Below are 16,801 nucleotides of genomic sequence, written 5' to 3'. Positions count from 1 at the left end.
AAAAGTTAAGAACCATATGACCCTACTCATATGTGGGATATAACACTGAAACTCATGGACACAGACAGCACTGTGGTGGTTGCCAAAGGGAAGGGAGTGGGGGTGCAAAGGGCCTAATACCTGGTGTCCAGGACAGTTTGACTATAGGTGGTGGGGGCACAGAGCAATATACAGTTTATTATCAGAGAAATTAACAATTGAAACCTATATGATCCTATTAACAATGGACATCCCAAAACAATTAGTTTATAAAGTTTTTAAAGAAGGTGAAAAATAGACATTTGAAAACAAACTAAAGCCAAGATAGCTTTCCACAAATAAATCCTTACTGAGGGAACTCCAAAGGACGTGTGTCTCAGGAAAAAGGAAAGTGATCCCACATGAAAGGTGGGAGGTGAGAGATGAAATGATCTGCCAATATATGGAGACACATCTGAATAAATCAGACCAAAGACTGAGTAAAGCAACAGTAAAAATGTCTGATGTGTGGGAATTTTAAAGAGAGAGAACTAAAAGCCAACACCAACAGCAGGTAAGAGTGCTAACGCGCCCGAAGTCCTAGTGTTGTTCACAAGGAGGTGAAGGCGCCCCTGCCCCTGCCCTCCTGGTTAAAATGCTGAAATACTTCTGGACTCATCAGGAAAGAGCATTCTCCATTTTTTGTAACCACAAGTGACCTGACAACAACACCCGGTGTTGCCCACACAGGGAAGGAACAGGGCCTGTGCCTGTGCCGGCATGGACGGGGAGGCTGGGGCAGCATCTCTGCTCCTCCCCCAGGGTGGGCAGCAGAGTCTGACCCATGGGCAGCAGGAGCTGTGTTGTGGGCAGGGGCTGTGGCTCAGCCTGTCCAGTCCAGGCCATGAGAGGCATCAGATGCACAGCCAGCCAGTGCTGACTGCCAGAGGCCTCATGCCTGTCAACTTAGTGACACAATGAGAAGGACCTGATGCGGTTCCCCTGTCAATCAGGACTCAGACAGGAACTTTATTGAATTATGATAGAATGATTTATTAAACAATTCATGTTATAGCTTATGCCATTTGTAAGCACGCATATGATATGCATAGGTTAGGTAATAAAGGAGGATATATTTCTAATGTTTCATTTACAGTCATGCACCCCTAACAACCACTTGCTCAATAACAGACCACGTAGACGAGGGAGGCACTCCCTGGAGCCTAGCTGGGCAGCAGGCTCTGCCATCTAGGTCTGTGCACATGCAGTCTCCGAAGTTCACACAATGACAGAGTTGCCGAAAAGTGCATTTCTCAGAGCGCGTCCCTCTGGTTCAGCAGTGTGTGTGACTCTATAGCCTGATGTATTAATTATTCTGCCACTCCAGTACTTAAATAAATTTAGTATCAGTTCTATGTACAGGCATTGATTTACTTCAGACTTTAAGTAAACACTTTAAAATATTTTAAAATATATTGACTGAGTCCTCAGTCAAAAAATATATACATATGTAAGGACAATCATTCACAAACTAGTAGAAAGAAAAACGGATGAAAAAATAAATAAGCAAAGAGAGGCCCAGACCCAGAGGAAGCTCTTGTGTTGAGGCCACAAGGTCTAGCATTCAATTCAAGCTGCCCCTCAGGAGGAACAGAGGCCAGTCCCAAGGGAAGAGACTCGAGGGTCCAGGGTCACCTAGCTTCACAAACAGGGGAAGCTTTACTGGGGAAGATTAGCTAAAGAAGATTTGGGAGTATACAGTGGGGAGGGAGGCATGAGGTAGTTCAGGGGCTGTAGTGGTCCATTCACGTGGGCAAGTTGAGGAGCAGGTGCTGAGAGCTCCGACAACGAGCTGAGACAGTTAACTTCCTCCCACCTGAACACCTATAGACTGATGAATAAGCCACCGCAGACTGTGGTCGGAGTATAGGGCTCTCATCCCAGGCCTCTGGCTGGCTTGTGACTTTGGGAAAAACACATCACTCCACAGGTTTTAGTTCCTTCATCTGACACCTGAGTACATTCCCATTTCCTGGAGAGCAAGGTGACCTCATCCACTGAGTGTCACCATGGCAGTGCCAAGTGCACCACCTCTTAGAGAAGCAACTGTGCAAAATATGGCAACTCATAAAAATGTTCTCATCCTTTCACCACTTTACTCATCCCTTGGCACTTATCAATTCCAAGGTGCTAACCCAAAGGAAATAGACAGATTCTCTGCAGAACATGTGCATCGCAGGACTGTTTATCATGGAAGCAACCTCAGGGCTGAAACAAGAAGGGAGCAGTGAACCAGGGATGCTGCATCACTAGCAGAGACCATGTGCTGCAGTCCTAGGAAAGGTCTGCAGAGGCTCGTGACCATGCAAACCAGTGTGGGAAAGACAGGAGACAAAGCTCCTTGCTGTAATGGAGCCATGAAGAGGTTCTGCTGCAAAGAAAGACTCATGAGACAGAGAAAGATGGCAATGAGAGTTGCACTGCTTGGTGGGGTCAGAGGTAAATACTTCAACATTCTGTCACATGGTGTACACCACTGTGGTATTCTTTTTCATGAAAAATATAAGCAATGAATACAGTGGAATCTCAGTTCTTGAAGTTAATTTGTTCCAGAAGGCTGTTTGAGAAACAATTTGTTTGAAAACTGAATGATCCTAAGAGATGCATGATTGATCACACAGGTATGAACATGAAAGGTTTATTGGGTTGAGAATTGAAGTTTTCTTGATATTTTCCCCATGAACACTTTGAGAAACTAATTGTTCAATATAGAGACGTTTGAGAAACAAGGTTTGAGAAAACTCACATAATAATCTCCGCAATCACTCCTGGGATGAACAGCAATCAGCAGTGTTCCCATTGGCGCCCAAGTAGACTGAGGGCTTGTGAGCCTTCCTGGATGTGCCCTGGTTGCCCAGAAACCTCCTGCATTGCAGCAGTTGCCAGGAAATACAGGGATGGAGCCAGGAATCCTGAAACCTGGACCCGTGGCTCTCTCACTACCAGCCTTCATCCCTTGAGTCTCCAGTGGCGTCAATGTTCCTGCCTGGTGCACTGGTCAGAGATCTTATCTGCAGTCAAAGAAAGCACAAGTGTCTGATTGATGCACAAGAGGAATGTCTAAGGAGAATATTGAGTAGTTCATAGAAATAGCAAATGATTGGGCAACCTGTCTTAAAGGGAAAACTAGGCAGTGAATAAAAGCACTGGGAAGTCAAAGCTGTCACAAGTCAAATGGGGAGACGTCTGCTGCGGACGCAGCCCCTGCAGATCACATCCCTCCTGCCACGGTGGCTACTGGACCTTTGAATCCATGGCTGACGCCAAAGAATCTATGTCCTGTCACCACCCCCAGATCAAGGTCCTGGCTAGGGGCATCCACTCAGTCAAGTCCTGATCACACACCTGTGTCATTGCTTCCTGGTAGCAGCAGCTTCCCAAGCAGAAGACCAAGCTCCATTCTTGCCAAGACCCACATAATGAGGGCAAAGGAGGTTCTTCCACAAAGAGAAGGATCTGAAGGGTTCATGACAGACACTCCACAAAGGTACACTACCCATGTACACTCCATTCCCCACTGTGCTTTCTGCTTAATGTTCTCTACCTGTGAGAAGTCAGGCCTGCAAGCTTCACTCAACAAACCTCATTGTTACAGAATCCAGCACAGGTAACCATGGGTCAATACCATTCCCGGCCCCAGGACAAGAGACTGAGTATAGGTCTAGCTTGAGGGGCTATCAGAGGTGCTCCCTCTCTAGAGAGCCTGTACCAACAACTCCAATAAAACCCAGGCCTCGTCCAGCCAGCTCTCCTAGCTGGGTCCCTCAGGGAGGCCACTGAGCCTGCACCTGAGGACCACACTGCCCCTGCATAGCATGACTCCATGAGGGCATTAAATCCTTGTTTCTCAAATTCATTCTTTTCAGGAAAAAATGTGGACAAATCCTGGTTCCAGGTGGCCCACATGAAAGAGGAGGGGATAGTCCTGGAGAACCCCAGCTTCTCCCCCATCGGAGTTCTACTGAGAATTATCCATGCTGTCCTGCCCATTTCCATCACCTTCAACGTGCTGCTCTACTATCACCTCCAGCATGAGGATGTCACCTTCCACCTCTACCTGATTCCCATCGACTGCTCCATTTGCAAGGTGACACCAAACCAGAAAGGCTGGGCCAGGGTGGGCTCACAAGAGACATGACAGGCACCCACACAGCCCCCCTGGATGCAGCATAAGGATCAACCTCTTAAGAGCAGAAAAATTTAAAGAGATGAGTGATGGTGCCTCTCCTTAGCCATGGACTGGTCAGTCTCTTGGGCCCCTAAGGCCTCCCCCAGCCAGGTTTGCTGCTCCCTCACTCACCATGGACACATCACTCATCAGTCGTCACTCACACTTCATCAGCCTCTTTCCAGGGCTCAGAGGAGGGAGGGTTCCATATCCAGAACTGTCCCCTTCATCCATCCTCACTTCTTTTGTAGCCTTGCCATAATTGAACCCTGTACATGGCAGAGGCAAACTGTGGGCCTCTCCACTAGCAGTCAGGGGGAGGGCGTGCAGGTCACAAGGGCATCAATATGCCATGGTGGGTGTAGCCACCTTCATACACAGTAACTAATGCATGTACCACCTCACTTTGCTTGGACAAGATTCCACAGGGCAGACTCTCTGAGCCAGACCCAGACTGTCCCCCCGATCAGTGTTCTGTGTGCTCCTTAGGCCATAGATGATGAAGAAAAGATATTCCAGTTTGTGCAACTACACAAGCCACCCCCACTGATCCCCCTCTACATGGGCTACTGATACACTGTGTCTGGTTCAGAGGAGATGGAAATAATCCCTCAGGTGAGCAGCCCTGATGTTCCCCCCTCCCTGAGGTCAGAGGTCGTGCTTGGGAATAGCTCTGGGGCAGGTCTCAGGGCTTTCCCAGGAAAGGCCCAGTTGGGGTACAGCTGACAGCAAGAGGGGTTTGGGGTGAGAGGGAAGGCTTCAAAGATTGGGAGAGAGACAGCTGGTAGGAGTGAGGGTCACATTCAGGACAGGGACAATGATGGGGTGGACTTAGGGGACTGAGAAGTGTTGGGGCTACAGGGTGTTGATGCTCTCCAAGCACAAGCACCAGGAACACAGCTGTAGTGAACACACTGGGTCCGGTCTTATCTCAGCCTGAGACCAGGCACCAATGGGAGCCGTGGGCCTCTCAAGACAGAGTCTCAGAAAGAACCTATTTGTGATCTGGGACGTGGCTGGGTAACCTGGGGGAGGTCCAAGGAAATGGAGGTTTGCTCTCTACCTGGTGTTGTCAGAGGGCAGGGAAATTCAGTCACTGGGAACCTCAGTGACTTTGTCTCTAGGGAGGGCAGACTCAGCCAGCACAAACCATAATATATGAAGCAGCAGTCTCGAGTGCAGAGGGGCAGGATGGTGTTTGGCATTTTGTGGGCTGCCCGGCACCCCATGTGAAAGGGACACTTGGGGATTGTGTGTGTCCAACAAGAGGACAACATGGCTGAGGTGGCAGCCCAGATGTGTTTGTAACAACACTGAGGTCCAGCTGTGAGCATCAGACCAGATCCCAGACCTCAGGGGCTGCCTTTGTCCTCTCTCAGTCTCCCCCTCTCACCAGAGGAAGAGGTGGTCAGGACACTGGACACTCAGCTGTGATACCCCCGTTTTCACCACAGCCCAAACTGTGCTGCTCAGGGTCAGAGCGTCATCCACTGAAGGACAGTCTGTAGTGGAACCATTGTCACCCTTTCCCTTCTGGTCTCAGACAAGTCCTCGAACTCTCCTAAGTGGTGATGGCAGATGGAGTGGATGTGCAGTGGTCAGGAGGGAGTGATGTGTGTCCTTTCAGTGGGGACACATGAATCCAGGGATGAGCACCTCACAGTTTCCTGCTGTGTTAGTTGTTAACAAGGGAGGAGAGACACGGCTCAGTCATTTAACAAACGTTTACCCACTGCCAGCTCTGTGCTGGCTGCAGTTGGGAGGGCCACTGAACAAGACAGAGAAGGCCCTGCCCTTGGGATGATGACACCCTGGTGGGTTGAGACCTGCATAAATAATTAAAGAAATAGAGACCAAAACCATAAAGCACCGTGGGGAAACACACCAGGCCATGTGGGTGGTATGTGGAGGTATCACTGAGGTGGCCCCACCTGAGCTGAGACCTGAGTGACAAGGGTTCTGGTGGGGAGCCATTTGTGACAAAGCCCTACAGGCTCAGATGCAGAAAGGAGCAGGCACCCTTGACACCTCTATGTGACAAATTGGAGGTCAGTGTGGCAGAGCTCAATGACTGCAGCAAAGAGAGGAGGTGGATGGTGTCACACAACAGACAGAGGTTTCCTGGGGCCCATTAACCATGTTGCCCTGGTGTGGAGTTCAGATTCTGTTCCAAGTGCATTGAGAATGTCTTAGAGTCTGACTTGTAAAACGAGAGCTGATTTAGTTTCACGTAGATGCCTCTGGCTGCTGGGTAAGAAGGGTGATAAGAAGTTAAGAATGAAATCAGAGAGATGTGTCAAAAGGCTATTGCTGCAGGGCAGGCAGGAGCTTACGGAGGCTTGACTAGGAAGACAACAGTGCAGATGACGGTAAGTTGATGGATTCTGGGAGAGGTTGGAGGTAGAGCCAACAGGACTTGGTGTTGGGAGAGAAATGTAGGAGGTAGGGATGAAGCCTAAAACGAACATGAGAGCTCAGTGGGTGGTATGACATGTGCACTGGCTCGCAGTGCCAGTGGCATCATGCATGAGACATGAGACAAATTCACATAGACTACTGAGTCCTGTGGAGGAAAACTACCAAGTTATGTGGGATAGCAAAGCTACTCTCTCAAGGGGGGAGTGCCTTGCAGCAGCCCGGCAACTCTCTCAAGGGCAGAGTGTGCCTACCCTTGCCTAGACAGGCTTTTATTAGTTTTGTTGCATAGGAGTTCAGGTACAACTTATTAATCATTGTCAGGCAGTAAACAGTAGATAGTATACAAAGAACTATTAGGGCTTCTTCTAAATCAGTGTCTGTAAGCTAAAAGGTTACAGAACTTTGGGAACATGAACTTATTTTCTGCTTGGGCCTTTATCATTTAACTAAAAATATTCTTAGCAATGGAGGCTTCACAGGATTGTTAGGAATTTTTTCTTTTGCCAGATCACCCTGGATCCTGCTCTAGCTGGTAAAGGGGCTGCACCTTCTCCCCCACCACAGGTTTTCAGGCTTAAGTGGATTAGAGCCAGGAAGCACTTCTCCCAGAGGACATGGTGACTGGGCTATGTCAGAATAGCTGGGGGGCAAGGGTCCATCACTGGCTCTTTGTTGCAGTCCCCCAAGTCCTTCCATGATGGCTTCCCAAGTGATTGTGTCTGGCTTATGTTGCCCCTCCTCTGTGGGGTCTCACCCATCTCTGACTACCTGACCATGCACTGGGGGCATGAAGATGAAGCAGAGGCAGCATTTGCTACCAGAGACAAGCTTTGTCTCTTTGTGGCTCACATCCCAGAGGTTGCTCACTCAGTCTTAGCTATGGGAGATGGTTACAATTCCTGAAACCAGGCAGAGCAGTTCCCAACAGTGGTAGTGTCATTTAATGAGTGTGGGAAACTGGGGAGGGGGAGTGTTTGGAAGACAGTTGGGAATCAAAAGTCTGTCCTGAATGGGGTTTAGAAAATGGGAAGGATATAAGTTTTCTCTTGGTTCAAAGCGGGTCAGGCTCAGGATCCATTGAGAAGACAGGTTGTGGGCTGGAGAAATGAGGATTTGGGGTCAAGACACAGGAGGAGGAGGGAGAAGGATCTGGTTTGGGATGTGTGGGCACTAAAGGATGAGTCCTGACTCATCTATGGGGCACTCAGTTGTGTCCTCTTTCTTCTGGGTCAGAATTTGTGGAAAAGGAGAAAAAGATCAGAGAGAGCGTGCACTGGTGATTAATTTTAGTGCAGATCATTCAAGGCTTATGGCTAGGGTTAGAGTTAGGGTAGGATTAGGGTTCCCATGGAGCTGAGCAGGGCCACGAAGGTGTCAGGTGGAGAGAGACCTCACTTCCAGGATGAATGGTGGCCTCTCACATGATATCTCCTCCCACAAGAACTGGAGCTCTGCTGTTGGAGCCCTGGAGAAGCCCAGCTCTTCTCTGAGTTACACGTTGGCCATTTGAGGTCAAGTGTTAGGCTGTACACAAGACACAAGGAAGAAGGAACTCTGGTGTGGGAGGCCTTGGTGAAATCAGGTAAAGTCAAGACAAGTGTAGGGAGCTCAGAAAGTCTGTTACAGAATTTGTGTGTGTGTGTGTGTGTGTGTGTGTGTGTGTGTGTGTGTGTGCGTCTGTCTGTCTGAGAGAGAGAGAGAAAGCTAGAGAGAGACTCCGTATTATCACAACTTGCTGGTGAGAATAGCCCAGAGAAGTTAATCTTTCTATTTACACAACAGCTGTATGACTGGAATTTGAACTCAAGTTAATCTGACTCTAAACTCCATTCCCTTTCCTATGCACCTTCATGTCTTCACACTGCCCTGTATTAACAGAGTTAGACATCAGCAAGGCCTGTGGTAATTTTTCTCATATTGGATTGGGTGTGAGCTGAAACAATAAGAACTAAAAGATAGTATTATTGTACGAATTAGGCCAATTTTGACAATAGCAAATACTCTTCCCTGTGTCATTAAGCTTTCTTCAAGGTAGACAAGAGAGAATCGAATAATGAATTTTCAGGAATGAATGACAATTTGTAGTTTTTTAGATGAGCACTAATACCCTCAAGAACCAAAATCCCCTAGACATTCCTTGAAGGAACAGCTAACGCTTGTCTACTGTTGAAATAAGTTGGAACTGCCTCCTGAGCTTCCACAACAGTTTCCCCGTGTGAAGAAATGGAACAGGTTTCCCTCAGTCTCACTTGGGCACAATCACAGTTGTGCACAAAGCAGCCCCAGTGTCAGACCTCAGTTTGAATCCCACTCTGGCACTGACTTGCTGGGTGATTTGGGGGAAATGACTTAACTCGTTTGAGTCTCCTGTTCCTCGTTTATAAAATGCAGACCATACTACCTAACTTGTATTATTGCAGAAAAAAATAAACTACTAATATATGTTCTCATCTCATGAATCAGTCCTTAATATAGCGGTAAGGTTATTTTCTCTCACATTAACCCAGTCTCTTCCTCTACTCAGTCTTAATTCTGCCCTTACAGCTGACAGAGGCTCTATCCCCATCCCCATGGTAAAAACTTTCAGATATGGTACTTGAAAACTATAGTGGCCTCCCTTAAACTTTTTCCCATGCCAATTAAACATCACTAGTCCCTTCCATCATTCCTCTTACAGTTTAGTTTTTCAAAACTTTGCCATCCCAGTCACCTTGCTCAGCAGATGTGTCCACTTGAGGATGAGTCAGGATGGACTCTAAGACCATCCAGTCAGCATAGAGGACATGCAACTCCCCCTCCCTGTATTCAAATAGACCTGATCCTCCCAGCACCAGAGCTGGAGCTCCCCTGTGCTTGACTTTACCTCCCACACTGTCCGCTCACACAGAACTTGGGTGGCCCAAACTCCCATGTGGTGTCCACAGGAGCTTCTGTGGACTCCTCCTTCTTTTCCTTTGCAAGTAATTGTTACACCCTTCATTCATCATTACTGTTGTTGTTTTCTTTTCCCATTGAAATTTACCCATTACTCTGCAAAAATTTTCTTCATTTTGATTCTGACATCAAATCCAAAATAAACAGTGTGAGTCTAAAAGGCCAGACAAAGAGAAGGAGTTAGACTTCCAGTAGGCAAAGGAGATCTCACAGTTGAAGCTATCTATCCACCAAAAGACTCAGTTATTTGTCCCCCAGGGTACCATCCAGGCCAAGACTGAAGTAACACATGTCTACAGTGTTCGAGTAGAAACTATTAACTCTCACTGTCCCTCTGATCATAGCTTCTGGGCCTCAGTTTCCCCACATGCATGAGGAATGGACTCACCTGCAACCCTTTCCTTAAATTTTGTTAGAATGAGTCTGTAGCTTGTTCTAAGAACCCAATAAACTCAGCAGTAAGACATGGGTCACAGTTTCAAGGCTTCTCGTTTGTGTTAACAACTACCACTGTCACAGAAGGTTCTTCCTGTCTGTTTTCCTCCAGGAGACACCAGACCTGAAGCTACTCTGGTCCCTTCATACCATACAGGTCAGTAGCAGCTGTTGGGGACCACGGGATCCATGGCTGGTCTGGGGTGTGCTCTCTGCTCCTGGAGGGGAGGGAGGAGAGAAAGGAAGGGACTTTATCATTGCAGACTTTACAAGGGATCAGGACTTGGAGAGTGGTGTGTGCCCCAGGGCAGAGTCCTTCTCCATTTTCCTTATTCTTGTTCATGGAGCCCTGGCACCTTCCACAGAACAAGCTCCAATGCCTCCATCATGAACCCGACTCCACACCCAGCTCCAGGAGAAGGCTGGGCTGGAAACTCACATGAGGGGGACAGAGGTATGGACCACATGTCTGGTGGTCCATGTTTTCACAGGGTGGGGGTACCCAGGGAGGCAGAGAAGGTGAGTGCAGAGTTAGAGGTGGGGAATCAGAAGTAGAGGCTGCAGTGGAAGCTCCTCTTCATTTGCTGCCAACCTCAACTTCACCCCCAGATGCCCCAGCCTTACTGCACTTTGTGGATCAGCATCGGGAGCAGCTGGTGGCTTGAGTGACTTCGGTGGACCAAGTTCTGGACAAGCTACATGGACAAATGCTAAGTGACGAACAGCATCAGAAAGTGCAGGCTGAACGCACCAGTCCAGACAAGATGAGGATGCTTTTCAGCTTCAGCAGATCCTGGAACAAGACATGCAAAGATAAACTCTACCAACCCCTGAAGGAGTCTGGCCCTCACCTGATAATGGACATATGGGAAAGGCGGGGCCATGGAGGAGAACCAGGAGGGCTCCCGACCTGACTGTGAGTCCTGACTCTCCTGACTGCTCTTAGGGTCTCTGTTTCTTCACCTCTAAACAAGCTGCCCTCTGACCTGCCTTCTATTATGAAGTTATGGAACATCAGTGATGCCCTCACTGGGCATTACATGTCCATGCCCAGGATCACCCCGTGGGCACACAGACTGCCTCCCTTGGCTTCCACAGGCCAGAGGTCCAGGTGGGATGGCAGCATCTTAGGAATGTGCATATGCAGCTGGCAGGACACCTGCAAACCTTGTAGAAGCCTCACCCACACTCCTTGTCCAGTGGCCACCACAGCCAGGCTGAGAGCCCTCTCCGTGCCGCTGATATGTGGGGAGAATTAGGGAGGAAATGAAGCTGGTACCTCTGCTGGAGACACACCATGGAAATGGACACCTTGGGGGTTTTAAGTGACTTGTAAGTAGTAGAAAAAAAAAGATTTACTTTTAACTCGTCAATGTTGAACTTGGATTTTCTCTTAGTTCAAATTTTGCTGTGTTGTTTTTGAAGTTTGGATGGATTCCTAGAGCCAGGAGAGGGTGAAGAATGCCACAGGGGGGTGGCGTCTAGACCTTAGTACAATGCCTTCTGCTGTGCACCTTGCAGCTGGCCTAGGCACCTCTGCCCGGTGCTCCTGGAGCACCCTGTGTCCCCCACCCCATCAGAACACTCAGCATGTGGCATTGTTCCGACGGCTTTTCTCCTGGTCTCTCCACCCTAGATGGCAAGCATCCTGAGGACAGGAACCATGTCTAAGCAGGTTATTGCCAGTGCCCAGGGCAGTCCCTGGCACACAGTGGGTGTTAAGTGAGGGTTTATGAATAGGTAAATTATAAAGGGACATTCCCCAAATATATCCTTTAATTCCCTTCCTGGCCTCTGACTGTCTTTGAAATTCAAAGACGCATCTGAGTAATATTTCCCCCATTAGTAGTCTACCCCTTTGTCCCCAGTGAATCAGTAATCTTAGAATTAAATCCATTGGTGTTGAGTCATTTGTACCAATGTTGTTCTCAACTGGTAAAAGCAAAGCTCCACTCAGTTTACCCCATCACAGTACACAAGAGCCCAATTTGATCATCCAACTTTGTCTCCCTTCCGACTTTGTCCCCCCTCTTTCCTCAGTCACTTCTCCTGCCATCTACCTGGGCCTCACCCACTTTCTGTACCCTCCATCACATAGCCTAAGGTGTCTCTTCTTTGACCTTTCTGACTATGATGCTTGTTATGAGGGTGAAATGAGATACATGTATGAGCTTGGATCAGTGTTCACCTCCAGGAGAGTACATAGTAAGCAATAGGCATAATCCACTGCTCACTGGGTGGGTGCAGGACACCTGTACTTAAAGAGAATGTTCTTTTCCTGAGATTCAGGGAGCTGTGGCTGCTTTCTGGTCCCAGGTGGGATAGGCCTGTGCAGAAGTGAAAATACTGTCAGGACTCTGCACCCAGGGCTCTGGTGCTACTCCTCCAAGGACAAGGAATAAGCACAATGACCTTGCTCTTTGAATATAATCTAGACCAGCTGCCCCATGGGCGGTTTTCTGCTGCATGTGGCAGGTACATGACTGTATTCTGAATCTGCAGTCCTCAGCTCCAGTGTTACTAAGAGACAAAAGATATGCCAGTATGTCACAGCTTGTTTCTTCACCAGACAGCCAGAGCCCTCCTGTAAGTCCGTGAGAAGCATGGAAGAACATTCTCAAGACAAACCTATTTGTTCCTCTTGCCTTGCACTGGGCATCACATTGAAAGGACAGAGCCCATTTATGGGTTCTAGTTTACTTCATTCTCAAGGTCAAGTCCAGATCCTCCTAGAGGAAGCTCTGCTCTTCTCCACAGGAAGGTAACTGTGCGGCTTGGTTGCTCGGGGCCTGTCCTAGACACCGTCCTCCAAGTTTTAACTCCCAGCGGGGGCTATGATGGTCGTTGGGGCCACAGGTTCACAGGGTCATGGCAGGCAGGGTGTCTGGGGTCAGCCTCCCCTCCCTGCCACGCCACCTCTAAGTGAGGCAGGTCAGTGGGAAGCTAGGAAAATTCCTTGACAGTGAAATGAGAGAAACAGAGAGAAAACCGTTAAATGAACAGCTGAGCATTAAAGCCAGATAAGAAATCCCTGGTCTCTACCCTCCCTAACCAAAGCCACTTAGGAGCAGATGGTTCACATCTCCCCTCCCCAGCCAGACAGCAGTTACCTTACCTCAGTTTGTGCTCTTTCTGTTGTTTAGTGCCAGCCAAACCTCAAAATGAATAAAGTCAGAGGAAGAAAAAACATAAAACCAGTCAGATCCCGACAAATACAAGATAAAGGGGAAGCCGAGCAGAGAATGACCCCACACCCCACTATACCTCACTTTGATGCATGAGCATATTATGGTACACATCTGGAAAGCTGATGAGTGTTTTGACAAGACCTCCCCTAAAACTCCCTCCTGCAGAAAACAGATAAAAACCCTCAAGAAAAAAAAACCCAGTGTGTAGTCTTTTCCTCCGCTTTTCTCAGGCATGTAAGTTCGCATTCTTTCTCCTAAGTTCCGAGGGTCTTCCTCATGCCTAACTTTTCTGTGAGCCAAAAGTGACCCTACCCCGGCTCCACACTATTATTGGGACTTCCTTTCCTGAGTGTAGGCAGCCCAGACCAGGCTCACTGCTGTTACTGTGTTCTAGCTTCTTCTGTTAAGCTCTTCCTTTGGTTCACTGTCCCAAAGTTTTACTAAAGATACTCTCAAAATCACCTGGACTCCTGTCTGGAATTCTTTCCACACAAAGTCAAGAAACCACACAAAGTCATGTGGAACAGAGCTACCTTGGCCAGGTCACATCCCTTTATAATGACATAAGAAGTGCCTGACCTTTGGAGAAAACCCTTAGTCGTTGCCCTTAGTTGTTGCTGAGGGTATGGGGACATTTTCTGCAGCCCCAGGATGTGTTCAAAGAGTGAGAGAACATAGGCACCTGAGAAGCTGAACCTGGACAGGTGCAAACACTGAGGTTACAGTCTGCTAGTGAGGCCACCCATCCCTATCTTATTCTGTAAGGATTATATGTATACACTATTTAATCTTAATGAGAAGTTTGGATTAGCCAGGGTTTTCCAGAGAAACACAGCCAAGAGAATGTGCGTATCCATAGAGGGAGATTTAGTTTAAGGCGCTGGCTCACACGATTAGGAAGGCTGGCAGGTCCAACATGTGCAGGGTGGGCTTGCAGACGGGAGACCAGGGCAGAGCTGCCGCGGCTGTTTGCTGGAGGGATGCCCTGGAGCTCAGGGAAGGTCAGTCTTTCCTTCTATTCCAGCCTTCAGATGACTGCAGGAGGCTGGCCACACTGTGGAGGGCAGTCTGAGCTACTGACTCCAATGCTGCTAAAGTCAACATTACACATTTAAACGTTCATTTCATGTAAGAACACCCTCACAGAAACACCCAGAATGATGTTTGACCCACTATCCGGGCCCTGTGGCCCAGTCCAGCTGACATAAACTTACCATCACAAACCCTATGACGACAGGTGCCACTATCATCCTCATGTCACAGATAAATGGAGGCAGAGAGATGGTGAGTGTTGTCCCCAAATTCTCAGAGGAACTAAGTGGTGGACTTGGGATTCACCCTCTGGCAGCTGACCCCAGAGCCTGCCCTCCTGCCCACCCCCCAGGCCTCTGTGAGGAAAAGGACTCTCTGTCACTGCAAAGAGGGAAATAAATGCAAATCTACCAGGGAGCCTGCTGGGGCTGCTGTGTCCCTGCTCTCTAGGGGCCCAGAAAAGGAATCTGAAACCAGGTCGTTATTTCGTACTATCAGACCCACTACAACTGCCTGAACCATGGGCTTCCAGTCCTCTGTGTGGGCCTGAGTCATTATTTCATTACATGCCCTGTGGCACCTGCTGAACTCCAAGAAGGTCTAATTGTCTCTTGCTGGTGGGATGCAGCCAGTTGCTGTTTTCAGGAGCTGTGTTCTGCCCCCTGGTGAGCATCTGTGCCAACACTTTACACCAGAGCCTGACAGAAATGACAGCAGTGTCAGGACCAGGCCCATGCATCCCACGGGGTGGGACCCACGTCCTCCTGCCCCCTATTAGCCCCTCCCCAGGGCAGCTGACAGTGGGACTCTCCACTCCCTTCAGAGGAACCGCCCCCCTTGCCTCTGCTGGGAGGAGCAGGAGTGTCTGGGGACTGGGTCCCTTCAGCAGAGACCTAGACTCTTTGTTGTTCTGCACGACCAAAGTGGGCTGTGCAGGCCCAGGCATCCCTGAAATGCAGTGGCTGAGGGAAAGCCTGGCTCTGAGGGTGGTGTGTGTGGTGATGGGGTGTGTGTGTGTGTGTGTGTGTGTGTGTGTGTGTGTGTGTGTGACACAGGCAGCCAGGAGTGTAGCGACACCTCCTGAGCAGCCAGCCCAGCCCTCCTTCCTTTTCCAGGACACCCCCCACTCCCCACACAGACTAAGTGGTAGCAGGAATAGCCATGTTTACACAGCTGACCCTTTTCCCCTAACCACGGAGAGGTTAGCAGGGGCCAGTTTCTGGGAATAACAGAGACAGCCAGCCAGCTTTCAACAGGAAAGAACATGAAGGAAACCAATGGGTGAAGAGAAGCAGGGATGAAGGATGCAGACCATGGGCACCTGGAATGCCCCGTCTTTCAATTGCTACTTCCACTGAGTTGCCAAAGTCACAACTCATTTGTGCTCTTGAGTTCCGTGGACATTCTGCTTCCTTTCAATTGTCCCCTTTTTTGCTTACACTAGTTCCAATGTCTTTTCTGTTATTTAAGAAAAGTCAAAAAAAGGAAAAGCAAAGCAAAGCACTGAACTCTAGCTCTTGCACTAGGAGATCTGTCTGTGCCAGCTGGGGGACAGGGTGGGCTCCTCCTGGGGTGAGGCAGCTTCACCGGGTTCTAGCCCAGGCCAGTCAGGGCATTGACCCTGTCGCAGACCCTCTCTGAAAACCCACGGGCCACAGTTCCTTAAAGAACAGTTTTTGGGCCCTGGCTGGTGTGGCTCAGTGCATTGAATGGGGGCCTGAGAATCAAGGGGTTACCGGTTTGATGCCTGGTCTAGGGCACATGTCCAGGTTGCAGACCAGGTCCCAGGTGTGGGGTCCGAGTGGCAACTGCACACTAATGTTTCTTTCCCTCTCTTTCTCCCTCCCTCCCCCCCTCTGAAATAAATAAATGAAATTAAAAAGAAGAAGAGTTTGTGAGCTGTGAGTCCTTTAAAAACAAAATGATGCATCCCCTGTACTTGCACCTACCCTACAGAGTGGTAGGGTCTGGGACATTATCCTAATTATAAATGGGGTTCAACTGCACCCCAAAACTCTAAACGTTGGGGCCTGACTGCCCTCTCCCCTAACCTTAAGGTGCAAATATAGAGACCCTTATTTCATTACTTACAGTAGCTTTGGTCGTTCCTACTGATGCACAAAAGTAGTGAATGACAGGCAGAGAAGAAACAAGTATCAAAAGCTAAAGTGAGTGCAAAGCGCCTCCCAAACAAAAAGCACAGAGCCCTTCTTTTCCATTCTCTGCCTGCACTCCCCCGTCTCGGCCTTAGCCACTCAGGCAAGCTGTAAATGGCTAAAGGTCAAAAGGCAAGAGGTGATGGAGAAGGCGATGGCCACGTAAAGATGCAGAGATGCGGGAAATGGCTGAGACAGCAGCCCTTGTCCAGTGGAGACGCCTCCTCCTTGTTAAGGAGGCGCGCAGAGGCCCTTGCGGGGTGCTGGGCACGGATCCTTGCTCCGACTCGCCGACCAGCTTTCTCGCCCGCGGCCAATGCTGATTTGGGTTTGCGGGCAGCCGGGCGTTCCTCCTCGGGAGGCTTGTCACACAGACCTTCGGAGTCGGCGTTGGGGTCCAGGCTAATCTGCTCCGGGTGCCAAGGTTTGCCCTGATAGAGTTCGTTAGCCAT

At 49.0% G+C, this 16,801-nt stretch overlaps 1 protein-coding gene across 1 annotated transcript; it reads right to left on the bottom strand.

Moving 5' to 3' along the window:
• Positions 1–16,474: 16,474 nt before the first annotated feature.
• On the bottom strand, positions 16,475–16,801 carry LOC119048617 (uncharacterized). Its single transcript, XM_037144284.2, has one exon. It carries the CDS (start codon positions 16,799–16,801, stop codon positions 16,475–16,477), a length of 327 nt encoding a protein of 108 aa, XP_037000179.2.

This window comes from Artibeus jamaicensis, unplaced genomic scaffold (genome assembly GCF_021234435.1).
Source record: "Artibeus jamaicensis isolate MK-2021 breed Jamaican fruit bat unplaced genomic scaffold, CSHL_Jam_final contig_777, whole genome shotgun sequence".
Taxonomy (NCBI): domain Eukaryota; kingdom Metazoa; phylum Chordata; class Mammalia; order Chiroptera; family Phyllostomidae; genus Artibeus; species Artibeus jamaicensis.
Note: the sequence above shows the minus strand (reverse complement) of the source record. Positions and strands in the feature narration are given on the sequence as shown.